We start from the raw sequence: 26,072 nt of genomic DNA on the forward strand, positions 1-26,072 counted from the left end.
ATACACAACTTTTATGTAATCTTATGAATGATGAATGTACGAAAACTTATGCATGCATGTTACCTAGGGTAATGTGTGAAAGATGCATGAAGTTGTGTCCTATGAATGGTTTAAGATAAAAATATAGGGACCTCATGCATATTGTATGTTCATTTTCATCGCATACGCTATGATGATGGTCATCATCATTATGCCTTGCATGATTTTCGAGAGTTTCCTGTACCTCCTGGCGTCCGACTACATCCAACTAGCACCTCTATAATGGAGACCACCTCTATGATGGCTTTAAATGATAGGTCTTTATTCATAATTGCATGTGTTTGCATTACTTGACTCCAATAATAGAGTCACTTACACAGTATTTCTTAAAATATTCAAGTAACGTTCTACTTTTACATTTCAGGTAAAGACAAGGCACCCTTGTACAGTTGATGGCGGTATTGCAAGACCATAAAACTTACATAGGGTGTTACATTTAATTTCATAGATTTTAGGTTAATATAGGGCATTGTTGTTTTATATTTACCTTGATTTATTTTAATTCGTCTAAATTCATGAGATTGTTTTAAATGAATATTTCTACCTAAGAAGTTATGCCATTGCCATGTATATGGTAGCTACTTTAGATTAGTAATACGAAGTTATGCCATGCATATGGAAGCTACTTTAGATTAGTAGAAAGCTAGGATGGTTACAGTAGTACTAGGTTATAGATTTTATAAACTAGCCTACGGGATAGGTTTGACATGTTTTATGATCTCACTGATACCTCGTCGCCATCAAGTATGTCTTACAAAAGATAATTAATGACGTTGTTTCGTTATGGTATGATTTACCTTCCATGAAATGTGAATGTTAATTAATGTATGGATGATGTTTAGATTTAGCAAGGTATGTACAGTGAATGGGGAGCTGCTCATTGATAGTATTCATCCTCGCTGAGATTATAGATTCAAATCCTCGTACTAGAAATTCAGCATAATTGAGATTATTTGTTAGTGATTTAAGCATAACTCAACCAATCACGATATTAGCGTTCTTTAAGCTTCCAAAATTTAGATCGTGATAAAACAGGAAAAGCAGAACGGTTTGGAAGATCAGTAACCAAAATCGATAAATAAAAGCAAGCACAGACGTTTTGAATGAAACCTCCACAGAATGGAGTGACAAATCTCAAAATCATTGTTAACAAACAAAATCTAAGAACATTTAGAAATGAATCCTCAGTCAAGCAAATCTGAAACTGCTGTCTTTCTAAATACACTAACCTGAGCCAGCATTGTTGACAAAGCCCTATTGATATTTATATTATCTGCTTTCATTCGCTCGCCCATGCCATAAGCTGGCGCCTTGGCGTTGATGTAAGCCTGTAACAGAGAATGAAACTGGCGAGGCCTACTCACATACCCTGCCTCTCTCATCATGTGGAACATCTTCTCAGCATTATGAACATCTCCCCTTCCTGCATATTGATCTAAAATAGTCATGAAAGAACACTGCATTGGCTTCATCGACTTCTGCTGGATCGCCTTTTGTAAAACGGAGTCCGCCTTCTCCACGTCTCCTGCTTCCACGTAAAGCTTCACGATTGCGTCCCATGTCAAGGGGCCAATGTGACAACCATTGTCGCCCATACGCTTCACCAGATCCTTGCCCTTGGCTAGCATTTTATGGTCTGCATAGACCTTTAGCATCACATGGTATTGCCTTGTCGACAGCTTCCATGTTTTTAACATATGATCGAATACTGCTTCGGCTTTTTCAATATTGTTCACCTTCCCCCAAGCAACAATGGCAGACATGCATTCTTCAATTCGAGGATCTGACTTGCAGACGTTCCAAATTCTCTCTACTTCATCAGTCATTTGCATTACTCCGTAGAGAGGGAGTAGGAAACGGCAAACCCAACGCTTCTCATTCAGGTCATTTCCCTCAATCTCCTTGAGAACTTCCACAGCTCTCTCTTTAAGTCCACTATAAGCATAGTGCTTAACCATGATGGCTTGTGTGTTGATGTCCGGTTCAATGCCATCAGCTTTCATTGTCTCAATAACTTGGTCCATTCCTACCATGTCGTGGGATCGACCTTTAGCGTCGATTAGTATCTTATAAGTGAAGAGAGTAGGCTTGACGTTTGCTTTCTCCATTACTAACAAAATATCTGCGATTTTCTTCTTGTGGTGTCGCTTGTAAAGAAGAAGCAACTGGTTGCAAGAAAATGCAGTAATTGGAAATCCTAGATCCTTAATTTTGTTGAACACGTCCTCTGCTTTCTTGACATTGTTTGCAATAACACAATTCGCCAATAATGTTCGGTAAATTGTCTCACCTCTGAAAGATTTTGGGATTTTCTCAACGTAATGCTCAGCCCTCAGTAAGCCACGTACCTTTGCTATCAAGTCGATATGAGAAGCATAATCTCTCTCAATAAAGTCAAACTGCTTATTTGCCTCCAGCCACTCTGATAACTGCAAAACCAAGCATGACCGGTTTATTTAAACCACCATTAAAAATTCTTCGATACGACCTTAAGAATAATTATAATGACTCATCATCACAGTTGAAGGAAATAATGACATTGTTAGTTTCTGAAGCATTATTATAGCATTCATAGGATGCAAATTCAGATTCCAGAGTAACAAAGGAAATAATGACAATAACAATAATCTTCATCTGAAGCCTATGTCATTATTGAAGGCTAAATATTGTAGATACGGGACATAAACTAAAGAAGAAATACTGTTTTAAGAAACTTCAAATGAATAACAAATGATTCTTGAACGTGTGTGTGAAACTACGTTTCAGGTTTGCACCAAATTTTTTTGACACAACCAAGCTGGTACATAGAAGAGAGTATAGAAATTAATCACAGTAAACTCTACCGACAAACAGTAACAGCCTAAGCCCACAGCTAGCCGATATTGTCTTTTTGGAGCTTTCCCTTTCGGGCTTCCCCTCAAGGTTTTTAAAACACATCTGCTAGGGAAAGGCTTTCACCCTTATAGAGAATGTTTCGTTCTCCAGAACTGATGTGGGATCTCACAATCCACCCCCCTTCGGGGCCCAGCGTCCTCACTGGCACTCATTCCCTTCTCTAATCGATGTGGGACCCCCAATCCACCCTCTTTCGGGGCCTAGCCTACTCGCTGGCACATCGCTCGGTGCCTGGCTCTGATACCTATTTGTAACAGCTCAAGCCCACCGCTAGCAGATATTGTCCTCTTTGGGCTTTCCCTTTCAGGCTTTCCTTCAAGGTTTTTAAAACACGTCTACTAGGGAGAGGTTTTCACGTCTTTATAAAGAATATTTCGTTCTCTTCCCCAACAGATGTGGGATCTTACACTAACCCTCATGCAAACTTGGAAAAATAGAAAAGTCTAAATAATAGGACTATCGGGTTGTGGAATCACAAAGTTTCCACTACAGAACTTGTTAGCGCAGATATAATCTGCAGCACAAGTGTCCCTTTGGGGACATCAGATATGCAGCACAAGTCATACAACAAGCAACCATGTTGTTTTTCAACTGCCACATGATTGAATAATCATGAGGTAGCAGCAGGACCAAGTTCTTCCCTGATTTGATTCCTACTCAGGCAGATCTTTACACATCATAAGGTGCTGCAAATAATAGCTACTTGATGGAATGCACAAGCTTTTAAAATGTATGCTAATTACTCCCTTTTGTAATGAGATACACTAAAAATGCATATCTTTTTCTTATTGAAACTAAAGGAAGCTGACTTTTCACGTGTAGACTAAGCCTGCTGTATTCTACCTGAGACTTAAACCACAAGACAAAATCAGCAAGCTTCTAAACAAATGAGACAATAAATAAAATGATGAAAAATCACCTGTAATGCCCTTCCATAAAGTCTGCGTTTGCGAAGATTAAGCATGGTTAATGATATCTCAGATCTGTTTAATTCCTTTCCTTCTGCCACCCATTTATCAAGAACATTATGGATAGATAAGCCTGGACTACTCATTATGGCCTGAAACAGTTCCGAGTAAGCCCTTCTATTTATCGGTCTCTTTTCATCCGCATCATCTATAGCCTCTGATAAATCCAGATCATTTTGAGAGGGCCCAACTGAATCACCAGCATCATCTTCAATAAGTTCTGGATCAATAAACATGTCATCTTCCTCAGCAGTTTGAGTTGGCATTATTTTTTCGGGTTCAAGTTCAGAAAACCCATCTTCCAAGTCATCTTCCTCGCCGCTACTTCTCGGACCAGCTTGTGAAGAAAGACTGCGTCTGTCTACACCATGTCTTGAAGGCCCATGAATCGCATAGTGAAACCAATTTGAAAGTAGACAACTATCAGATGAGACATGGGAAGTAGCCATGCCCCGTTTTACATCTGTACAAGCTGTCAATCCATCTAATCTAAGAAAAGTATATGAAGCCCCAATTCCAAATACTTGGTTCCTGAAAGGGATAAAAATAGGCAACAACCAAATCAGACAATCTCTAAAACATGAAATATGAGCACGACAACGCATTCTTAGATATATTTCTACATGTACTCGAAGACAAACGAGAAATTGGAAGATAAAATAATCCAATACTCAATGTAATAATGTAAGTAAAGATTCAGAGTTCATTACGACACTATAATTTCAAGGCATATGTATCAAGAATTGGCAAAATGAAACAAATTTACAGACACGGCCGAATACTCTCATTTTCCTTTTCATTTCTCTAAATTTAAGTTTAAACCGTATCATCCTTGCAAAACTCTACCTCGGACTGTTCGTCCTAAATCTGTGAAGGCCATTGCCACTCCTAAAACGACGCTTACGGTTTAAGAATAGGAGAATACCTGATCGGCGTAGAAGCTCGACGAATAGCCCACATGGTGACCGGAGAAATGGGCGGAAAATAAATGAGTTGCTGTACCGGCGAGGATGAGAGATGATCGGCGTCAGTGGTTGGAGAAGTTGTTAGGTTGAGGGGAAATGAAGCATTGGAGCTCCTAAACCCTAAGCCCTAAAACCCTTAGGAGGAGCCGGGGATTAAATTTCCCAAAATGTATTTAATAATAATTGGAATAATATAATTATCCTCAATTAATTAATTAACTAATTATATAATTATTAATATAATTCTCTACTTAAATTTTTAAATTCAAAATTTGGATATTAAATTTTACTTTACCCAACAAAGACATGGACACTAATTTGCTAAAATACGATGAAGACTTCAAACCACCATCTCTTGAATGTATCCACTCCTTTTAGGAGCCTAGTGTCACGGTCATACTCGTCTAGGGCCTGTTGCTCGTGGCCGCATGCTCATGCCACACCAAACCCTTTATTTTCATTCCATGTTGTATTGCCTTAGATTTAAAGATCTTGTCGTTCAACAAAGTTAATAGATCAAATCTCAAGAGTTTATGAACTAATATTATATGTGAAAGAAATTATAAACCAGTGCTAAGATACACTAATAATACGGTTATATTTGAAATTATATTTTAAATGATCACTAATGTTGTGAGATCCCATATTGGTTGGAGAAAGGAACGAAACATTCCTTATTAAAGTGTGGAAACCTCTCCCTAGTCGACGTTTTTAAAACTATGAGGTTAACGGTTACATGTAATGAGCCAAAGTGGACAATATCTGCTAGCAGTGGTCTAAGTACATCTGGAAACATGAATACACCCTGTAAATAGGAGCAAGTGAGGTATATGAACCTTAAGAGTCTAACAAGGCTCGATTAGAACTAGAGCCATGGAATTGACTAACTTTAGGATCTTGATTGAGCACGATGGTGGGAGCATGGAGAGCCGTGCAATTATTTTAGTATCATTTTATAAGAATATTTTGTAAACAATTATGGGTAATTTTTATCATATTTGATTAGTTTTGGAATGAAATTAAGGACATATAAGAATAAGATGGTGAGGACACACAGGTTCTTGATTGGACACATGGCCGTTAGTTGAGGCACATAATCACAGACATCTTTTGCTTCTCAAATTTCTTCGATTCAAAGTTACATATCAATCAATCAATCAATCCATAATAATATACTTTACGATTAGTTTATAATTCTCAGTACTCACTACGATACTTGCTCGATCCAAGTTCTTGTCCTTCACCGGATGCGATCTATTAGCATCCCTGTTTGCGCCGAAGATTACAATCTCTCTTCCACTCTGCAATTTCCATGGCGATTCACAAGACCCAGAAGGCAAAACCCAAACCCAGATCCCCATTCCTCTTCTTCTTCGTTGCCCTCGCCGTCATTGCGTTTCTTTTCCTATTTTCCTCTCTGATTTCCACTAATGGGGTTTCTTCTTCTTCTTTTCCATCATCAAATTCGATTCGTGAAATCTTCAGATTCAAGAATTTGAACCAGAAACAGAGACGTAATCGGCACGTTTTTAGTACGAACGACAAGTTCTTGTACTGGGGCAACAGAATCGACTGTCCTGGGAAGCATTGCGAGTCTTGCGAGGGTTTGGGTCACCAGGAGTCCAGCTTGAGGTGCGCCCTTGAGGAAGCCATGTTCCTCCAGAGGTAATTTTCATGAAGTTTTTCTGATTTCTGGGGCTTAATCTTTACATGAACATGTTTTCTCCTAGTTTAATTTGGTGGATTGGCATGTTAAGATTTCTGTGTGAAAGGGGTTTGGAATTGGATTAGCAGTAACTCATCAGCACTCGGGTGGTTCTATCACTAAATGTAGAATTAACCGTTGAGGATGGTTGGGAGGGAGTCCCACGTTGGCTAATACATCTCTAGAGGAAAGCCATGAGTGCTTACACTCAATGTGGACAATAGCATACCATTGTGGAGATACGTGGTATTAGAGTCATGCCTTTAACTTAACCATGTCAATAGAATCCTCAAATGTTGAACAAAGAAGTCGTGAGCCTCAATTAAGGGGAGGTTGTTTGAGGACTCTATAGGCCTCAAGGGAGGCTCTATGGCGTACTTCGTTCGAGGGGAGGATTGTGGAGATTCGTGATTCCTAACATTATCATATTGTGAAACTCACGAGTTCAAGAACTTCTGTTGGCCCCTTGCTTGATCTTTATGCTGTGTTATTGCTATGAGGTGCCATTTAGCTTGTCTCAGCTCTTTGTAATGGTAATGGATTGGTCCAACGCCCTTAAATTCAGCATAATTTATTGGTAGAATGCTTTTGCATAACCTACTTAGACAATTTACTTTACTTTCTTTTTGGTGCAGAGTATTTGTAATGCCCTCTAGAATGTGTATCAACCCTATACACAATAAGAAAGGGATTCTTCATCAGTCAACCAATGCAAGCTCAGAGGAAAGGTGCTTCTTCCTCTTTGCTAATCCTATAATGAGTTATACTTGATGATAGTTGAAACGGTATTCAATTGATTCGCTTCATGCTTCAAACTAAGACGCGAACTCCCTTGCATAAAAATCTTTGTTCTTCATGTGTTTGTGATCTTTTCTAGAAAGAACACAGAATCTGAATTTGTTCTCTGCATTGCAGATGGGAAACAAACTCTTGTGCCATGGATTCGTTGTACGATATGGATCTTATATCTGATACCGTACCGGTGATTTTAGACAACTCAAAATTATGGTATCAGGTGCAGTCAACTGGTATGAAATTAGGATCTAGAGTGGTTGCCCATGTTGATCAAGTTAGTCGTATTGAACTCAGAGACGACAGCCGCTACTCCAATCTTTTGCTAATAAATCGAACTGCCAGCCCTCTTTCATGGTAAATCAAACTTGGGGTAATAAGATTCTTTTATGTCTTTTGCATGTGTCTGTGAGATCCCATATCGGTTGGAGAGAGGAACGAAACATTCCTTATAAGAGTGTAGAAACCTCTCCCTAGCAGACGAGTTTTAAAACCTTGAAGGGAAGCCCAGAAGGGAAAACCCAAAGAGGACAATATCTAGTGGTGGTGGGATTGGGCTGTTACAAATGTTATCAGAGCCAAACACCGGGCGGTGTGCCAGCGAGGACGTTGGTCCTCCAAGGGGGGTGGATTGCGAGATCCCACATCGGTTGGAGAGGGGAACAAAACATTCCTTATAAGAGTGTAGAAACCTTTCCCTAGCAAACACGTTTTAAAATATTGAGGGGAAGCCCAGAAGGAAAAACCCAAAGAGGACACTATCTACTAGCGGTGAGCTTGGGCTGTTACAAATAGTATCAGAACCAGACACCAGGCAGTGTGCCACCGGGCGGTAAAAGCTCAATTAGGCTCGTCTTTTTAATGTTTTGTTTTCATGCATTTCTTTGCAACTTGGTACGACGGATATTTCAATTTAAGATCCCAATTTATGAATGATTAGGGCGTTAATGCCGTGATAACTCTTTAGGTTTATGGAATGCAAGGACAGAAACAACCGCAGTGCCATATTGTTGCCCTATAAATTTCTTCCTTCTATGGCAGCAGAAAACTTGAGGGATGCATCTGAGAAGGTATTTTTTGAAACCATATTAGGTTCTTTCTTTTGTTATTCATATTTGCAGTCTTCTACGAATCATGACATACGGTAGAGCCTATCGCTGTTAACTCGCTGCTTACGAAACCTAGCTTTCGTGCATTTCTTTATTTCTACGTTGCTGTTGAATAGTTGTAGTAGATGCTCAACTTCAGTGTTATAAGATAAGGCATTTTCTTTATTTGGTCTTCCCGGATGCTTCTTAGCATAAACTCACCCTCTTAGAAAATATAATTACTGAACTCTTGATCGACCGAAAAGACTTCACTTTAGATACCCTGACACGAATAACGAACCCTAATTTAAAGACTCACGAGGGAAGTAGGCATAATTTTTAGAAACAAGAAACTAAAAACATAATGGTTACCTATTGAGGCCTAATTTTCCTCTCCTAGGATGACCCTAGCCAGTTCCCTTGCCGGGCTTGGAGGTTTGATTGAAAGTAGCGCTCGAGGATTGTAATTGGAAATGGAAGCTCGGTTCCCCTCGCACTCCACTCTATTTTGAATTAGGGATTTGCCTCTTTCTTTCTCTACCGCCTGTGTCTATCTCCTGTCAGACTTTCCACCCGTAGGATCGCTTCTAAGTCCAATATCCAAAGTACTTGGAAATTCGTCTTTTTCCGTCTTTGATGAACTTTGAAGTTTTGTCATCAGGCCATGGTTGTATAATGGTGAAAGGCAGAAGAACATAGAAGGGCTTGTATGCAAACATTTGCAGAAGCAAGCCAGTTGTAACCATTATTTATGGATAGGTTTGTAGAAAATCTTGGAAGTACCTGAAACTTTATGGTTTTGGTGCCTTGGAAACTGTACAGAAGGCATATTTCTTTATTTCATAGGAAAATTCGATAAATCCGAAGCGAGTAATTAGCTACAGTGAGTGGTTGGTAAGCCTTGTATTAGCTCGAGACCGAGTTTGTTTGCAGTTCTCTGTTTCTGTTTGGGTTACTTATATGTTATACTGTGTGTAATAGCTGTGAGAAAAGATTACAAGTTGTTTCTCATTCATTTTGGAATATAGTTCTATAAGTAATACTGAAAAGAATGTCTGATCAATAGATTAAAGAGCTACTCGGTGATTACGACGCCATCCATGTTCGTCGTGGAGATAAAATAAAGACCAGAAAGGACAGGTTTGGTGTTGATAGAAGCTTACATCCACATCTCGACAGGGATACACGGCCTGAGTTTATGCTAAAGAGAATAGCAAAGTGGGTTCCGCCAGGGCGGACACTTTTTATTGCTTCAAATGAGAGAACGCCGGGGTTCTTCTCGCCCCTCTCTGCTCGGTGAGTCCATCTCACTTACCTTTTTAGTTCACTCGAGTTAGAGCTGAAATGTTGGTTAGACTTCGTTCAAAAGATCGATCTTCTTGTGTTCTGATAGCGATATTATAAATCATTGAACCGTCTCTCATTTAGTCCTACCACCACCACCACCACCACCACCACCTTGATTCATGATACCCCAATTTTGCAGGTACAAGTTGGCTTATTCCTCGAACTATAGCCATATTCTGGATCCTGTGGTTAAGAACAATTATCAGTTGTTCATGATCGAAAGGCTCGTTATGGCGGGTGCCAAGACATTCATCAGAACGTTCAAAGAAGACGATACAGATCTTAGCCTCACCGATGACCCAAAGAAGAACACGAAAGTGTGGCAAAAACCAATCTACACAGATGACGAAGAAAGTAGCTGAGGATTTGTTATTTCACTGAGATGTCATTTTGATCCATGCTAATGCCAAACCAACAAAAGCCTTTCATTGCTCGTTGTAAAGCTTCATATGAATGAATGGTAATAGAAAGGGTAGATTCTTGGCCGATGATGTTGTATATGTGGTATAAATTATGATCCTGGTTTCTGAATTTCATTACTTCCATTTCTTTAGCGTCACGTTTTTTTTTTTTTTTTTTTTTTTGAATGGAATACATCTTTCATTACTTTGAAACTTGAAATTTAGTAATTTTTTGATGTAGCGCGTAATAACTCTAGTTGTTCGTTGTTCAAAGATTCTTGTTTAGAATTATATTTATTTCTATAGTCCATAGCTTAATAGAACACAGCAACGAGGGACAACCTACCCATTATAGTCTAGCCAGTGGAGAGGATGACACTACTGACAAAGACCGTCTGATAAAAACATCACAAGCACAAAGCCTGAGCATGTGCCTGTAGCATAGGCGGGAGGAAGGTAGTCTAGACGGTGAAAGAGTTAAGAGAGGCTGTCGTTTGACAGAAATTATGACAGAAATTGAAGACTTTTCTCCTATTATCAAGAGATCTTAACTAAAAAACATTCGAACTTTTTGAAATACCCAAAAGACGTAACCATACCCAAAATAAATTTCAAACTAAAAAACCGAACTTTTTGAAAAACCAACCTTTTTGTTTGCAAAATTTAATGGTGAAAAAAGAATCGAGAAAAGAAGCCTACATTTTAAAAATGAAAAACAAAAAAACCAATGCATAGAAAGTGGGCAGTCAATCAAGGAATTGGAGGCAACCTGATGATCTTATAACCTTCATAAATGCATAAACCCACAATCCTATGGTCTTAAGGGGAGGTGGAGAGGAGAATAACATAACGTTAAAGGCTGTTGAAAGCACATTCAACACAACTCTTGTGCAGCAACAACATAAACAAAAGATTCTCATAACAATTTCATCAAAGCACAGAAATAATCCACAGCTGATGACGAACAAGCTTAAAGACCTGAACAAGCTTAAAGACCTAATCCAACCGTTCGACCGTCTCTTCTTCGAAGTCCAGCAGTGTATTGTTTTTCTAAATCCATCTGGAGCTCCTTTTGCTTTTCGGCACGGAGAAGTTCGCTGCCATCTTGGTTCGTTGGTTGGGGCTCCGTCTTCAGCTCGCCCTTCACACCCTACAAGTGGCCATAGGCACCAAGGCAACCTCAGACTCTAAAAATGTGTTAGTAGGTGACGAAGAAACTGTAATGGACTGAGTCACGACTAAGCAATGAAAGCTTGCTAACATTCAGGGATATATCGAGTAGATGAGCGGGGAGGGGAGGGGAAGAGTTTACCATGAGTTTGTTGAATTTTTCTTGCCGTTCGCGATCGGTAAACAATGCTGTATCCCACTGGTGGTGTCCGGACTGTAACCAATGGAAAAGCATTATGAAGAACACGGAAAAGTATCCATATATGTCATTCTGTGGCTAGAGCAGTTCGGTTCTTCGAAGTCTCTAATTATGAACCAAATGCACAACTATTTCATGCCAAACAAAATGAAGAAATGATTAAGCATTAGATGATTGTGTATACCTCCTCTACAGCAGAACTCTTTTTGCTCCCCCACAGCAGCTTCTTCTTTTGATCGGTGGTCATATAACCCACGCCAACAAGGTTCTTATTAACTGTTAATGGAACAGAAACCACAAATTTATAAAAGTTCGAAGTGAAAAGTTACAGATCATTCAAATCTGAACTATTGCCATTGTAAATAATCTACGCCATAAACCAGAATTAAAGTGATATGTAACCTTCAAACGGAATTTTGTTCCAGTTTCAGTCACTGAACTAAGAAAACCAAACTACGATTGTAGAGAACCAAATCCAACTAAAACCAGGAAAAGAAAAGATCCCAAGTAGGCGAGCGTTATTACTTTGTGCACTAAATAGCTCCAGTAATCTTTTCTTTTTCTTTTTTTCAGTTCAACAAGTAAGAGAGGGAATTCGAATCTCTAACTTCGGGGGCATATTCCATAATTAGTTGAGCTATGCTCTAAAACTTATTGATATTAAAAGAAGCCATGCAGATTTGGTAAACATATTCTTTTAGAATTGTAAGTAGAACAATATCAGAATGCAGTCAACTATCTTCAACAATTGAAAAAAAAAATCAAAATTATGTGCAAAGGTCCAACAAAAACTTTTGAGAACAACCATCATCTAATTTAGAATAAATTTTTGAAAGGGAAGAAAAATAGTCTAAATTAGACGCTTGTAGTTCTCAAATAAAATTTGTTAGACCTTTGCTCATAATGAACTGACAAACAATCAGAGAGGGATTATTGATCTTAGGTTAGCATGAATTTCTAGATAAAGAATTAGATTTTACCTAATTCAGCAGCTTTCATGGCAGCAACTTTTGCAGCACTGAAGTCAGCAGCAAAATCAGAGTCGCCACTTTGGGCTTGTCCTAAACTCATTTTTCCATCCTGTTCTTGCTTAGAGGTTGAAGATTGATTTTCTTCAGCTGCATAATCAAATTTCATAACTGGTAAGGACAATAATGCTAGTGTGAAGCTAGCATGTAAACAACTTGAAATAGGACATGATAGAGCACTTACCATCCTGTTCGTGGTTAACTTCTTTTCCCAAGCTAACCAATTTAGGTTTCTTAGCAGGCAATCCTTGATTTTCATTTACCAAAACAGCTTTACCGTGGCCCTTGTCCCAGTGAGTTTCTCTGCCATCATATTTCCTCTCATCCTTAGCGAACTTTTCATCATCAAGGTCCTTCTGGTCACTCTTATGAATTTCTTTTGTACAGTGCTTGCTTTCATCCCTTCCTAAAAATGAGTCATACTGGTTCCCCCTAGCATTGTCATGGGAGAGCACTCGTTCATTTTTGTAGTCTCTAGAATGCTTCATATTGTCTCTCTTCTCATCTCGACCATCTCGGTCTCTAATATTCCTATGTTTCTCCATTTCTTTAGAGCTCACATGCCTTCTACTACCAGAACCATGTTTCTCAGATAAGGAATCCCCATCCCTACTTCTATGTCCAGAACCATCATATTTATCTCGAGAGCTTTTTTCTACATCCCGAGAGTAGTCTCGTGAACGAAAATGTTCACTATCTCGTCTTGTATGATCATAATGACCACCACCTTTTGACTCCCTACCAGAACGAGAGGATAACCGTTCATAATCTTTGTCTTCATCCGCATATTTGTCATGTCTGGCATAATCATCATGCCTAGAGTAGCCATGCGAAGTTCTTGAGGATTTCCGATCAGAATATCTATAAGAATCAGAATTTCGACTATGATGATTTCCTGAATCCTTATTCAATTCTCTTTCATCCTCTTTTCTCCTTGGTTTTCGTTCAGAGTCTTTTGAAGCATCATCTCTCGAGAGCTTTGGACTATAACTGCGGTCTCGTTTAGGACTTTCTGAAAAAAAAAAATATATATTTATAATGAGCATGAACATACTAAATATAGAAAAGAAAAAGAACTGACAGACCACACAAAGATAATTGAGAATCATGTGATAGTTGTCTTCGGAAGGAACTTTCACTCCACAAAAAGAAAAACCCAAAATCAAATCAAACTAACCATCTGATGACGACGACCCACTAACAGAAGATCGACGTCTATACTTCCTGCCAACTGTTTCAGAAGAAGGCTTACGAAATTCAGCTTTTATACCATTGTTTTCCATCGTAGGAGGCTATAAGTTCAATCCACTTAATGAACCTGATTTCAAATGAAACTAGAATAGCCAACAGAGTGACCTGAAACACAGACACACACTGTCAACAAGTCACTTACAAATCCCGAAAACTTGATACAAAGACGCAAAAGGAGCAAAAATTGCACATCATCCAATCAAACCAAACACTCGTTGCCACGAGGAAGAGAGTAGAAGATTGCAAACAAGTAAAGCAAGTGGCCGATAATGCAATTCATAGTGGCACGAACCTCAGCAACCAGCGTTTACGATCAACACAACATTCCCACCAAAATTTTACAAGCTACCAAAACAACAATTAATACCACATCCACAAGAACACAACGACATCACATTTCAGCTTATAAAAGTTGCAGCTAGTTTTGTTCTCCCAGAAGAAAGGGAGCGAAACATGATAATACAAAAACCCAGAACATAACTAACGGAACCGAACCAAAAAAGACCAAAAGAAAACCCTATTCAAAGCTTGAGGAGACAAAACCTGCAACCTCTCCCCCAGTTCCTGAGGAAATTCTCCCAGAAGACAGACCAACAAACAAACAAACAAAGAAAACATCCAACCCTAGGGTTTCAAACATCGACGAATTCGAATTCCAAAACAAACCCTAAACCAAAAAGCGAAAGCAAAATGGAAAAATTGAAAGCGGAAATGGAAATTCATACCTTGTGAGGAGATTCAATAGCAAACGATTGAATTCATTCACTGCACTTGAATAATTTTGTAGGCGATTGTTTGTTCATTCCCCCTCTTCGATTCCAGCATTAATTCCCGTTTGTCTGCTTGAGCGATTTTTATACGAAGGAATGAGATTCAATTGCGCACTGCATACGTGTCATAAATCTTTTTCCCTTATCGAACCCAAAAATTATTACAAAAATTATAAATATGCATTTACGATATTACCCTTAATACGGACTTTTCTTTTGCAGTCATTTAATCTCTTATCCATAATTGTTGAATTAATATATATATATATATATTTTTTTTTTTTTTTATTTAATCTTTAAATTGTTGGATGATAAAAGTCCCATGGTTTATAAACAAAGCTATGAGAGCATAAAGCAAAGCTATGAGAGATTATGTTCAAAGTTGACAATATCATACCATTATAGAGAATCGTGTTGGACTAACATAAATAATATAGAATAAATTTTAATATATATATATATATATATATATATATATAATTTTCCAAAATTTTATCTTGTTTGTATCTCATTACATGCATAATATAAAACTTTTTTAATGGTATTTATTAGTTATTAAATGGTAAGTTTAAGATTATCTTTTAACTATAATTTAATAATGAGTTATTTTAGCAGTATGTCACTTTTTGTGTTTTTTTTTTTTTTTTCAAGAAATACTTTCAAGGGGATCCATAATATTTATAATATATATATTGAAAATTATGACGTCATGACTATAACTAATATTTATTGTTAATTATGTAATAAATCTCTATTTTACTTTTCAATTATATAATAAGGTATTTTATTTTTTGAATTATATATTTATTTCCAATTTGGTCATACTTGAGCAAAAGAGACAAAAAAAGAAGGCAATAAAATCAAATCCTATACACAATTGTCTTGTAACAATTGAGTATGATCAAATAGTTGAGATTCAAATCTCCAAAACTTTACTAAGAAAATAAACAACTTTTGAGGTCCTATATCGGTGAGCAAGAAAACTTCTCCCTAATAACCTGTTTAAAAACCGTGAGACATAATCGGTAGGAAAATAGGAGAGGGGAACGAAACATTCCTTAAGAGTGTGAAAACCTCTTCCTAGTAGACGCGTTGAGCGAAACGAAGCATTCCTTAAAGTTTGTAAACCTCCTCCTAGTAGACGCGTTGAGCTTTAAGGTTTGAAAACCTCTCCCTAGTAGACACTTTTAAAGCTCCAAGAGTGACAACGACAAAGCGAACAATATTTATTAACAATGGACTTGGGCTATTACAAATGGTATCAAAGCCAGACACCGAGTGGCACAAATTGCTAACAATAGGCTTGGACTATTACAAATGGTATCAAAGCTAAACACCAAGTAGGCTTGGACTATTACAAATGGTATCAAAGCCAAACACCAAGTACTATTACAAATGGTATCAAAGCCAAACACCAAGTACTATTACAAATGGTATCAAAGCCAAACACCAAGTAGGCTTGGACTATTACAAATGGTATCAAAGCCAAACACCAAGTAGCACAACGACACTGGCCCCCTAGTCCCCAAGGGGTGGATTATGAGGTCCCATCACGAATGGAAGGGAAACAAATCATTCTTTATAAGATGAGAAAACCTATCCCTAGTAGACTCGTTTTAAAACCATTAAACTGACAATATGTACCAAACCAACTAAGTTGTTACAACTCTCTTCTCCAAAAACTATCCTTGAAAAAATAAAGTATGAGGTTGATGCGGTGATGTACAAAAAAAATAAATAATAATAATAATAATAAGTCTAGGCTTAGAGCTTAGAGTTCTTTTGTATAGTTTAAGCTAATATGGTACTTTGCCATTCAGCAAAGTAATATCAAATTGAGGGATGCATAGATATCTTGCCAACATGAATGATATGACATAATGAAATCCAAAGTAGTGACGATGCATTAATCAGGTTGATAAGCTTCCAACTGATTTCGAGAAAGTCGTTACAGTGAAATCAGTAGACACGCTACGCTACTCCTAGGAAACAATACTAGAGCATCTCAATTCGACAGCATGCCATTTTATATTATAACTATAATATAAATTGTACTTTTTTTTTTCTTGTTCAAAAACTAGGAAACTAAAGTGGTTTGCTTCGAAGACCTTAAAACTTAGCAGACAACTCAAACACAAGATGCATGACCAAAATAACGCAAAAAACAAGCATCCCCTTCCATTAAGCAATGAGCAAAAATCCACAATTTTGCATGAGAAAAACTTGGTAGCATCAAAACTCAATTAAATTACCTCATCAAAGGGTCTTGAAACAAACTAGTCACTGAAATCCACACTTAAAACAGAGGTAACAATATGATGACAGCAACAGAAATCGTTCTCCATCAACGCAACCTCCTAGCTTCCCTCTCGGACTCGAGTAGGGTAAGAATATCGCCTTCCCTGACTGGTCCCTTGACGTTCCTCATAATGTAACGATTCTGATCATCAAGAAACTTGACTCTTACTTGAGTCACCTGCCCTCTTGATCCAGTTCTACCCATTACTTTCACCACCAGAGCATGTTTGATCTGTGATTCCATTCCTACACAACCAAACCAATAAACAAGAAAGAATCTTACAATTAGAATGAAGTCCCACTAATGACCCCTCCCCTTATAGATGTGTTTTGAAGTGTTTTCAAACAAACTGATTTGAGCTTGATTATAACTATTTTCGTAATGGTGTTTATTGAAAAATCACTATCGTATTCGGTTTTGAAGTTCTTTTTAATAAATATGTCCGACTCTACTATCTTTGGTTGCCGAGGTGATTAATATAGCTTACACGCACAAGTTTATTTTTTCAAAGGTGACTAACTGGCCAACCCAAGGTGATTGCTTTTATGTAGTACATTGATAATCATTTTGGTCAAAAGTGCTCCAAAAGTGTTTCCTCACAAAAACTTCAGATTATTTTCCCAAAAATATTCATAAATCACTTCCAAACCCAATAGGCAATATTTGGGAGTAATGTATCATATTCAAAAGCATTCCAAAACACTCAGAATCAAAATTGACCGTATGTCCATGTCCAGAAGTTAAAACCAAACATTAAAATGCTTTTGAATGATCAACGACATGTTTTGAAGTGATGTTGAATACAACAAAGGTAATTTTAACCAAAATCACTCCTAAACATGCTCTAAATTTGTGTGGCATGGGCTTTTAATGATAGCAAAAGTGACGTTAGTCATGCTAAAACAATCCGCCACCATCTACCGCTCATACAGTTCCAACTTACCAATTCCAATGGCCTAATGCGTAGAAGCCAGTTCAACAAATTACAGAAAACACATGGCAGACGTTACGATTCTAATAACTTGATAAAATTTCAATCAAGGCCATTAAAACAAAATGTCGGAATAGCATGGCCAGATTTTTTAATTCGCAAAAAAAAATCATATCATTATTACGAAGACCTACAGCAGTTCTTAAGATTCCCGTTTGGTTACTATTCGAAAATTACATGTCGAGTAAGAATTGAATCGTAGAAACAAAAAAAAAATGGCAACAAAACTAGGAAATTCTCGAACTTTTCGTCAACTATCTGGCAGATAGTCAAGAAATTCAATTCTACTGGAAATTGAACACAAGCAAGAAGCAGAGAGATGAGAGTTTAGAGAGAGAACCTGAGAGCAAGAGAAGGAAGAAGATCGACGAAAAAGATTGAGCGGCAGCGGGGGAGGGATGAACTTGGCTAGGGCTTACGTTTATAATAATCCTTCTTTCACTTTTTTTTTTTTTTTTTTTTTTCCTTTTTCTTGTTAAATAAAGTGGATTGGGCCGTGTGGGCCGGTAAATGGGCTGGAATGGGCCACTGAGGAATACGAGAATTCCATAAATTAGCATGTAAATGACTAAATTAAATAGGTAAAAAATAACCTTAAAACTTTAAAATAAATAAATAAATAATATATATATATATATATATATATATCTAAAGATTTGGAATCCACGTTCTACACTTGATGACCTCGACATTTTCCTACATTGTTTGCAATATGGTCACATTATCTACTTCTCGTTTTTAAAGAGCAAAGACCCCAAATTCTCCTGTATCTCCTACGACATGGTCACATTACCTACTTCTCGTTTCTAAAGAGCGGAGGCCCCGACATTCCCTTGTATCTCTTGCAACATGGTCCACATTACCTAGTTCTCATTTTCTAAAGAGTGAAGGCCCCCGACATTCCCCTACATCTCATGTGACATGGTCGCATTACCTAGTTCTCGCTTTTAAAGAGTGGAGGCCTCGACATTCCTCTACATCCACTGCGACATGGTCACATTACCTACTTCTTGCTTCTAAAGAGCAGAAATCCTGACATTCCCCTATATCTCTAGCGACATGGTCACATTACCTTCTTCTCGTTTTCTAAAGAGTGAAGGGCCCCCGACATTCTCTTGCATCCCATGTGACATGGTCACATTACCTACTTCTCGCTTCTAAAGAGCGGAGGACCCCACATTCCCCTATATCTCCTACAACATGGTCACATTACTTACTTCTCGCTTCTAAAGAGCGGAAGCCCTGACATTCCCCTGCATCTCATGTGACATGGCACATTACCTATTTTTCTCGCTTCTAAAGAGCGGAGGTCTCGACATTCCCCTGCATCCACTGCGACATGGTCACATTACCTACTTCTCGCATCTAAAGAGTGGAGGCCTCAACATTCCCTTACATCCCCTACAATATGGTCACCTTACCTACTTCTTGCTTCTAAAGAGCAGAGGACTCGACATTCCCCTATATTTTCTACAACATGGTCACGTTACCTACTTCTCGCTTCTAAAGAGGGGAGGACTCGACATTCCCCTATATCTCCTATAACATGGTCACATTACCTACTTCTTGCTTCTAACGAGTGGAGGACCCGACATTCCCCTATATCTCCTACAACATGGTCACATTACCTACTTCTTGCTTCTAAAAGGCAAAAACTCCGACATTCCCCTATATCGCTTGCGACATGGTCACATTACTTATTTCTCACTTTTAAAGAGCGAAAGCTCCGATATTCCCTCCGACATAGTCACATTGTCTATTTCTTGCTTCTAAAGAGCGGAGGCCTTGACATTCCACTACAACCATTTGATCATATATGTAAAGGATGGGAACAATCATAATGTGTCACTAACCCACATTCTATACAATGCTCTGAATTTCAAGTTATCAAAAAAAAAAAAAAAAAAAAAAAAGACAGAATTGTTTGAAAACTTGAAACAAACTATGTTTCACAAGACAGAAAAATTGATGTTGTCTGCCTCTTTTCTCTATGTTTGAAGTAACGAATTTCTCGGAGCTGCTCGAGTCGGGTTTCGTATCATCCCCTCAGCCATTTTGGATCAAGGAGAATCGATAGAAAAACTTCGTGTAAGCTCCGAGCTAATGTCACGTCTTTTTATTCGTACAAGACGGGACTTCATTCAAAAGTTTGATGAATCCTAAGAAACTAAGTTTCCCGTCTGACGGTCTTATCCAATCTTGAAGAACTACGTGAAGTGGAATGGATGGCGCCAATCCCAGCTCCTGTGGGCAAAAAACTCGATTTCAATTAATCTAAGCATCTCAAAGGTTGATGGTTCGATCTAAACAAAAAAAAAAAAAAAAAAAAAAAAAAAAAAAAAAAAAAAAAAAAAAAAAAAAAAAAAAAAAAAAACGGTAACAGCCCAAGCCCACCGCTAATAGATATTGTTCTCTTTGGGCTCGCTTCCCCTCAAGGCTTTAAAACTCACCTACTAGGGAATGGTTTCCACACCCTTGTAAGTGTTTAGTTCTCCTCCCTAACCAATGTGAGATATCACAATCCACCCCCTTTAGGGCCCAACATCCTCGCGGGCACTCGTTTCTTTCTCTAATCGATATGGGACCCCCACCAAATCCACCCTCTTTCGGGACCAACGTCCTTACTGGCACATCGCCTCTTGTCTAACCCCTTTAGGGATTAGCCTCCTCGCTGACACATAGTCCGGTGTCTGGCTCTGATGCCATTTGTAATGGTCTAAGCCCACCGCTAACGGATATTGTCCTTTTTGGGTTTTCCCTTTCAGACTTCCCCTCAAGGCTTTAAAACGCGTTTGGTAGGGAAAGATTTCCACACCCTTACAAAAGGTGTTTCGTTCTCCTCCCGAACCAATGTGAGGTATCACAAAAACGCTTTTATAGGAAGAAAGAGCGTACCGAAGCAAGCTCCTCTATCATAATTGGTCTGTTTCCATACTCATCAAAGAGGTCATAAGCATATCTTGCATGCAGCTCCCAACTTTCAGCGCCTTTCAACTGATGAACACTTATAGCAGCTGCACAAAACTCTTCAAAATCCAACCTTTTATACTGCGTGGAACTCACCTGAAACATTCATAAACGAACCGTTCGACCTCGATTTTGTTCCAAAAAATTACGCTTACGAACACTACTTTGTGAGTATTACCATGTCGACATACTCGATCACCCCCGAATCGTTCATTGCATCGGTCGAAGCTTTCATCAAAGCCTGTTCATGTATTCCAACCGTCAGTAGTAAGAAATTTAAACATTGGTCTTGAAGAAAATCAAGATGGATAAGAAGCTGACCGTTTTAAAGTTTCGTAAAGAAATGAACCCGTCTTTGTTCGGACCTAAGAGATCGAATTGTTCTCGGAGATAAGCGAGCTGCACGAAGGATAGCGTCTTTGCAAGAGCCTGTAAAAAATGTTTCATAGGGTGATCTCTGAACTTGTATTCGGACTCATTTTGAAATGAGCTCTGAACTTATATATCATTATAGTTTAACCACTCGAACCATCAACTCGTCCCGAGTATTCAGACTCATTTTGAAATGAGCTCTGAACTTACATAGCATTATAGTTTAACTACTCGACCACCGACTCGTCCAATGAGCTCCAAACTTATTTTGAAATGAAAATCCTCGTTGTCTCTTCGAGTCAGGGGGGTCGAACACATGTATACTAATACTCGAACGTGGGATTGAAGAGTAAAAGCTTTGATTTAGAATCAAATATGTGAACTTAAAAGAGTACTTACGTTAAACGCTAATTTACGCAAAGACGACGAGTAGATATACGCTCTAACGAGCTTATAAACTATGATATCCAATGGAATCTTGACATGTGGATGATTTGTGAGCCAAGGATGACCTGTAAAGACAATTTGGATAAGAGGCATTAGAATGTTTAGAGCCACTGTCCTTAAGTGTCCATTTTCAGCTCCCTAAACTTACATAGAGCCTGTGCAGCAGTTAGTCTTTTATGTTGGTTTTTATGTAGTAATCCCTGGACAAAATCTTTTGCATCAGAAGATAACGACGGCCAAGGATCGTCGTCGAAGCTCGGATCTTCCTTTAACACGGTTCGGAATATGCCAGATTCCGTCCTGGCCCAGAAAGGTCTGCTTCCACATAAAAGAATGTATGCAATCACACCGATACTCCACATATCCGCCTCGGTCCCGTATGATCTATGCAGGACTTCGGGCGCTACGTAATATGCACTGCCAACTATATCCTTCAGTTTCTCGTCTGCAAGATTTCGAGTACTCATATGTCAACTCTAGTCACCTAAAAGATCAAAGACGAAAACATCACGGCTCCGATAACGTATTTGATAGTAGTAGGTTTGACCTGGATTTACGAAGTCCGAGAGTCCGAAGTCTATAACCTTCAGTGGTGAATCTTCCTCCTTTGTTGTGAAAAGAAAATTCTGCACCAAGAGAATCGTCATTCGTTGATCGTCGATCGTCGATCGTCGTCGTAAACATAAAGAAAAACCGGAACATATCAAAGAAATATGAATGTGTCATCTCAGCTCCTCCTCTCCAATAAACAACCCAAGTCCACCGCTAGCAAATATTGTACTATTTAGGATTACTGTGAGATCTCACATCGATTGGAGAGGAGAACGAATGTCGGCGAGGACACTGGGCTCCGAAGTGGGGGTGGATTGTGAGATCCCACATCGGATGGAGAGGGGAAGGAAACATTCTTTATAAAGAGTATGAAAATCTTTCCCTAGCAAACGCGTTTTAAAAATCTTAAGGGGAAGGCCCAAAGAGGACAATATCTGCTAGCGGTGGGCATAGGCTGTTACAAATAATATCAGAGCCAGACACCGAGCGGTGAGCCAACGAAGACACTGAGCTTCCAAGGAGAGTGGATTATGAGATCCTACATCGGTTGGAGAGGGGAACGAAGTATTCTTTAAAAGGGTGTTGAAACCTCTCCCTAGTAGACGCGTTTTAAAAACCTTGAGGAGAAACCCGAAAAGAAAAGCCCAAAGAGGACAATATTTGCTAACGGTAGACTTAGGCTGTTACAAATGGTATCAAAGCCAGACATCGAGCGGTGTGCCAACGAGGACATTTGACTCTCAAGGAGGGTAGATTGTGAGATCTCACATCGGTTGGAGAGGGAAACGAATAATTCTTTATAGGGGTGTGAAAATCTTTCTCTAACAAACGCGTTTTAAAAACTTTGAGAGGAAGCTCGAAAGGGAAAGCACAGTATCTATTAACAGTGGGTTTAGGCCGTTATAGATTCAATACGACGAGAAAGAAAGAACGAAGAGTACCTCCGGCTTGAGGTCACGGTGGACGACGCCTTGGAGATGACAAAAGGCAACCGCGCTTAAAATCTGAACAATCACATCCTTAGCATCTTCTTCGGCATATATTCCACCCCTAAAGAATCGAAAGCTTATCATCACATCAAAAACCGATATCTAAGACGCAACATTCATGTCGAGACCGATACCTCGAAAGCATCCGATCGAGTAGTTCGCCTCCTTCGCACAACCTAAAGAACACGACACAAAGAAGAAGATAATCAACGAATTAGCACACAAATCTTTAATCTTTGATTCATACTTACTCCATTAATATGTAAACATTATCATCATCTTCAAATGCTCCATGGAACTGGACTATGTTCTTATGCCCATTCAACGCTTGCAATATCTTCACTTCTCTTTTCACGTCATCCACAGCTATTGCTGTCGTCATCTGAGAAAAATCATATTTAATTATAATTAATTAATTTACTGTTTTTTTTTTTAATTATTAATAAAATGAAAACTATGAATCTCCCTCCGTTGCTCTCGGCTACTACGTTTTCTTATTTGAAATTTCAGGTCTGGTCTTCATTGGTATTTGCTGCTCACCCACTACGTTTTTTTTTTCAGTTTTTCCCCCCGCCCGGTCGAGCTGTTTGAGGTCGATGGTGCATCCGGTAAGCTCTTTCGGTATTCATCTCTAGAGCCCGGTCAGATGCTTCAATCCTTCATTCATATTCTGTCTCCTTTTTTTTTATGTCTATATTGCGAGTTTACAGCTCTAATCTCTGGGCTTCTAGTGAATCGAGAAATAGGTTTGATTGTCCATCTTTTTGATATAATAGTAAGAAGCGAAACCGAAAACCTCTTAAACTTTGGAAGTCTGAATACGCGTTTCCAACTTAAATTGCGATAAGATAAGAAAGGAATTCATTGACTTTGAACAACAAAAAGGGGGAGCGCAAAATCCAAACCCGGAAAAGATCAGGGTCAGTGGTGGGCATTTGGGAAAGTCGGGCCAATTGGGTGTCTTCATTCAAGCGACGATACAGAAGAACAACGAAATGAAGTGAGAGGCCGGGAGGCAGAGAAAAGAGTGGAGTCGATCATGCTCGACAACCGGGAAAAGCAAAACGAAATTAGGATTTGGCCGAAAAAGACAGCGTGGCTTTATTTATTTACCTAAAATTAAATTTGTTCTCCTATCTATCTTTTGGGGTCAGTGTCCTCACTAATACACTAGTGTGTCTCACTCTGATATCATTTTATTTTATTATTTTATTTTTTAAAATTTAAATATTATTTTGATTTTAAAATGGAAACTCTAATTTTGAAAATTAGAAAAAAAAAAGAAAAATCGAAACCTTGGATTTGGGGATGATCTTGACAGCAACATGGCGACCCTTGAGGCTTCCCTTCTTCGCCTTAGCTCTGCAAGTGAACCCAAAATGGCCGCGCCCTACTTCTTCCCCAATCTCATAATGCGCCACAAATTGCTTCGAATATCCAAACTCCCTATTCACCTCAACGACCTCGCTGTCGCCGTTGCCTTCTTCAGGAATCGGGGCCTGATTCGGCTTAGCAGAGCCATGGCGTCGTGCGAGAAGTTCCTTGATGTGTTTCGCCGGCGAAGGCGGCGGGAACGGCCTGGACCGGCGTTTGGCACCGCCGGATGGCGAGTTCTTGAACACGCTAGACAGAGGACTCGGAGTGAAGAACGGAAAATTGGAAGGGGAGTTTCTGGTGTGTGAATCGGCGTTGTCCTCGCATTTCGCCTTAGGGTTTGCGGTCACCTTCGAATGGCAAATTCCCATGGATTTGGAACCCCAGGAGCACAATCGAAAGGGGATAATCAATCACTGAGATGAAGGAGCTTCTTCCATGGGAGAGAGACCTCGAAGGTACCGTTTCTTTGAACTTCTCTAATAATGGCAATGGCAAAGGAGAAATCAATGGCGAAATTAGAAGAAGAAGAGAGAGTTAGTGAGGATCGTAAACGTATTGTTTTCCTTAATGGTTTATTCTGCAATGTTTGTGATAGGTAATCCCAACAAGAATCACTACAAGACGAACATCATGGGAGCAGAAATCAAGGCAAAGAACAAGCAAAGAGGGAAACCAGAACACGTTAATGAGGCCCAGGTGAGACAGAACATAATACAAAATTCTATATTTCATTGCAACTTACAAGTTTAATACTCAAATTTCTGATGATTGTGTGGCCCTATGCTTTATAAATTACTATACTTTGGACCCACCAATGCTTATCTGCTTTGCTTTGTTTAAAACGTACAATATAGTACCTATGGTAAACCGTAAAATACACCTTAGAGTCCGCATTCTCAGATTTTGCCCTCTTCTTCCTTTCTTCCTCTGATTGTCACCACGTCCACCCTTCTTTTACAGCCACCATCGAACCCCTCGCTCTTGATTCTAAAACCTCTGTCTTGAGTCTCTATAGCCCATAACCCATGGTTGTTTCTCCGATTCTACTCTCTATAGACCTCTTTTTTAATTTTTCAGTTCCAAGTTTCACATTGGTTCAAATCCAATGCTCAATTTGCGGGAGGTGTTAAAGATATTTAGCATTCCATTACGGTTTACTATAGATACCATATTTGATCTTTTATTAAAGGCAAATATCTAGATATTTATCTTCCATTACCGTTTACCATAAGTACCATATTTGACATTCTATTGTAGACCAATATCTTGTATCCATTTATACCTTTATAATTTATTTGATGATTATAAATAGAGAATTTCACCACCATTTAGGTGGGATGATTTTAGCAAATATTCCCAGTTTCAAGATTTAGAGTCTGTTTAGAATGACTTTATGTTCATAAAGTCATTCTCAACGTGTCCTTAGATCAAAAAACAACATAGTTTTGACCATATTTACA

The 26,072-nt window shown here is 38.7% G+C and overlaps 5 protein-coding genes and 1 long non-coding RNA gene across 9 annotated transcripts; 2 read left to right on the forward strand and 4 right to left on the reverse strand.

Annotated features, from left to right (window-relative positions):
- Positions 1 to 1,118: 1,118 nt before the first annotated feature.
- Positions 1,119 to 5,016, reverse strand: LOC111804260 (pentatricopeptide repeat-containing protein At1g80270, mitochondrial). Its single transcript, XM_023688996.2, has 3 exons — positions 4,828 to 5,016; positions 3,854 to 4,433; positions 1,119 to 2,468 (listed from the first exon to the last, which is right to left on the reverse strand). Exons 1-3 carry the CDS (start codon positions 4,860 to 4,862, stop codon positions 1,224 to 1,226), a joined length of 1,860 nt encoding a protein of 619 aa, XP_023544764.2. The 5' UTR covers positions 4,863 to 5,016; the 3' UTR covers positions 1,119 to 1,223.
- Positions 5,017 to 5,953: 937 nt separating this feature from the next.
- On the forward strand, positions 5,954 to 10,352 carry LOC111804548 (uncharacterized). 2 transcript variants are annotated; one of them, XM_023689396.2, is made up of 7 exons: positions 5,954 to 6,203; positions 6,353 to 6,532; positions 7,208 to 7,300; positions 7,488 to 7,721; positions 8,332 to 8,434; positions 9,519 to 9,748; positions 9,939 to 10,352. In XM_023689396.2, exons 1-7 carry the CDS (start codon positions 6,115 to 6,117, stop codon positions 10,159 to 10,161), a joined length of 1,152 nt encoding a protein of 383 aa, XP_023545164.1. In that variant the 5' UTR covers positions 5,954 to 6,114; the 3' UTR covers positions 10,162 to 10,352. The 2 variants fall into 2 exon arrangements, with proteins under 2 accessions (XP_023545164.1, XP_023545162.1); XM_023689394.2 differs by having other exon boundaries at positions 5,957 to 6,532.
- Positions 10,304 to 14,732, reverse strand: LOC111804036 (uncharacterized). 3 transcript variants are annotated; one of them, XM_087127755.1, is made up of 7 exons: positions 14,574 to 14,732; positions 13,775 to 13,953; positions 12,782 to 13,609; positions 12,550 to 12,708; positions 11,754 to 11,845; positions 11,513 to 11,584; positions 10,304 to 11,387 (listed from the first exon to the last, which is right to left on the reverse strand). In XM_087127755.1, the coding sequence occupies exons 2-7, from the start codon at positions 13,878 to 13,880 to the stop codon at positions 10,947 to 10,949; spliced, it is 1,698 nt and encodes a 565-aa protein (XP_086983881.1). In that variant the 5' UTR covers positions 13,881 to 13,953; positions 14,574 to 14,732; the 3' UTR covers positions 10,304 to 10,946. The 3 variants fall into 3 exon arrangements, with proteins under 3 accessions (XP_086983881.1, XP_023544469.1, XP_086983882.1); XM_023688701.2 differs by having other exon boundaries at positions 10,959 to 11,350; XM_087127756.1 differs by lacking the exon at positions 10,304 to 11,387 and having other exon boundaries at positions 11,534 to 11,674.
- A 2,039-nt stretch (positions 14,733 to 16,771) lies between these two features.
- On the reverse strand, positions 16,772 to 18,386 carry LOC111803063 (small ribosomal subunit protein eS28z/eS28y). The gene is made up of 2 exons (XM_023687322.2): positions 18,249 to 18,386; positions 16,772 to 17,162 (listed from the first exon to the last, which is right to left on the reverse strand). Exon 2 carries the CDS (start codon positions 17,158 to 17,160, stop codon positions 16,963 to 16,965), a length of 198 nt encoding a protein of 65 aa, XP_023543090.1. The 5' UTR covers positions 17,161 to 17,162; positions 18,249 to 18,386; the 3' UTR covers positions 16,772 to 16,962.
- A 1,313-nt stretch (positions 18,387 to 19,699) lies between these two features.
- Positions 19,700 to 24,980, reverse strand: LOC111803057 (CDPK-related kinase 1). Its single transcript, XM_023687316.2, has 11 exons — positions 24,531 to 24,980; positions 23,487 to 23,617; positions 23,370 to 23,411; positions 23,188 to 23,296; positions 22,242 to 22,320; positions 21,843 to 22,139; positions 21,647 to 21,759; positions 21,197 to 21,304; positions 21,054 to 21,116; positions 20,804 to 20,971; positions 19,700 to 20,152 (listed from the first exon to the last, which is right to left on the reverse strand). Exons 1-11 carry the CDS (start codon positions 24,978 to 24,980, stop codon positions 20,015 to 20,017), a joined length of 1,698 nt encoding a protein of 565 aa, XP_023543084.2. The 3' UTR covers positions 19,700 to 20,014.
- On the forward strand, positions 24,930 to 25,963 carry LOC147790924 (uncharacterized). Its single transcript, XR_015422651.1, has 2 exons — positions 24,930 to 25,067; positions 25,208 to 25,963. It is a non-coding gene; the product is annotated as an uncharacterized LOC147790924 (long non-coding RNA).
- Positions 25,964 to 26,072: the final 109 nt, after the last annotated feature.

Source organism: Cucurbita pepo, chromosome 10 (genome assembly GCF_057944985.1).
Source record: "Cucurbita pepo subsp. pepo isolate OVF chromosome 10, ASM5794498v1, whole genome shotgun sequence".
In the NCBI taxonomy this organism is placed as follows: domain Eukaryota; kingdom Viridiplantae; phylum Streptophyta; class Magnoliopsida; order Cucurbitales; family Cucurbitaceae; genus Cucurbita; species Cucurbita pepo.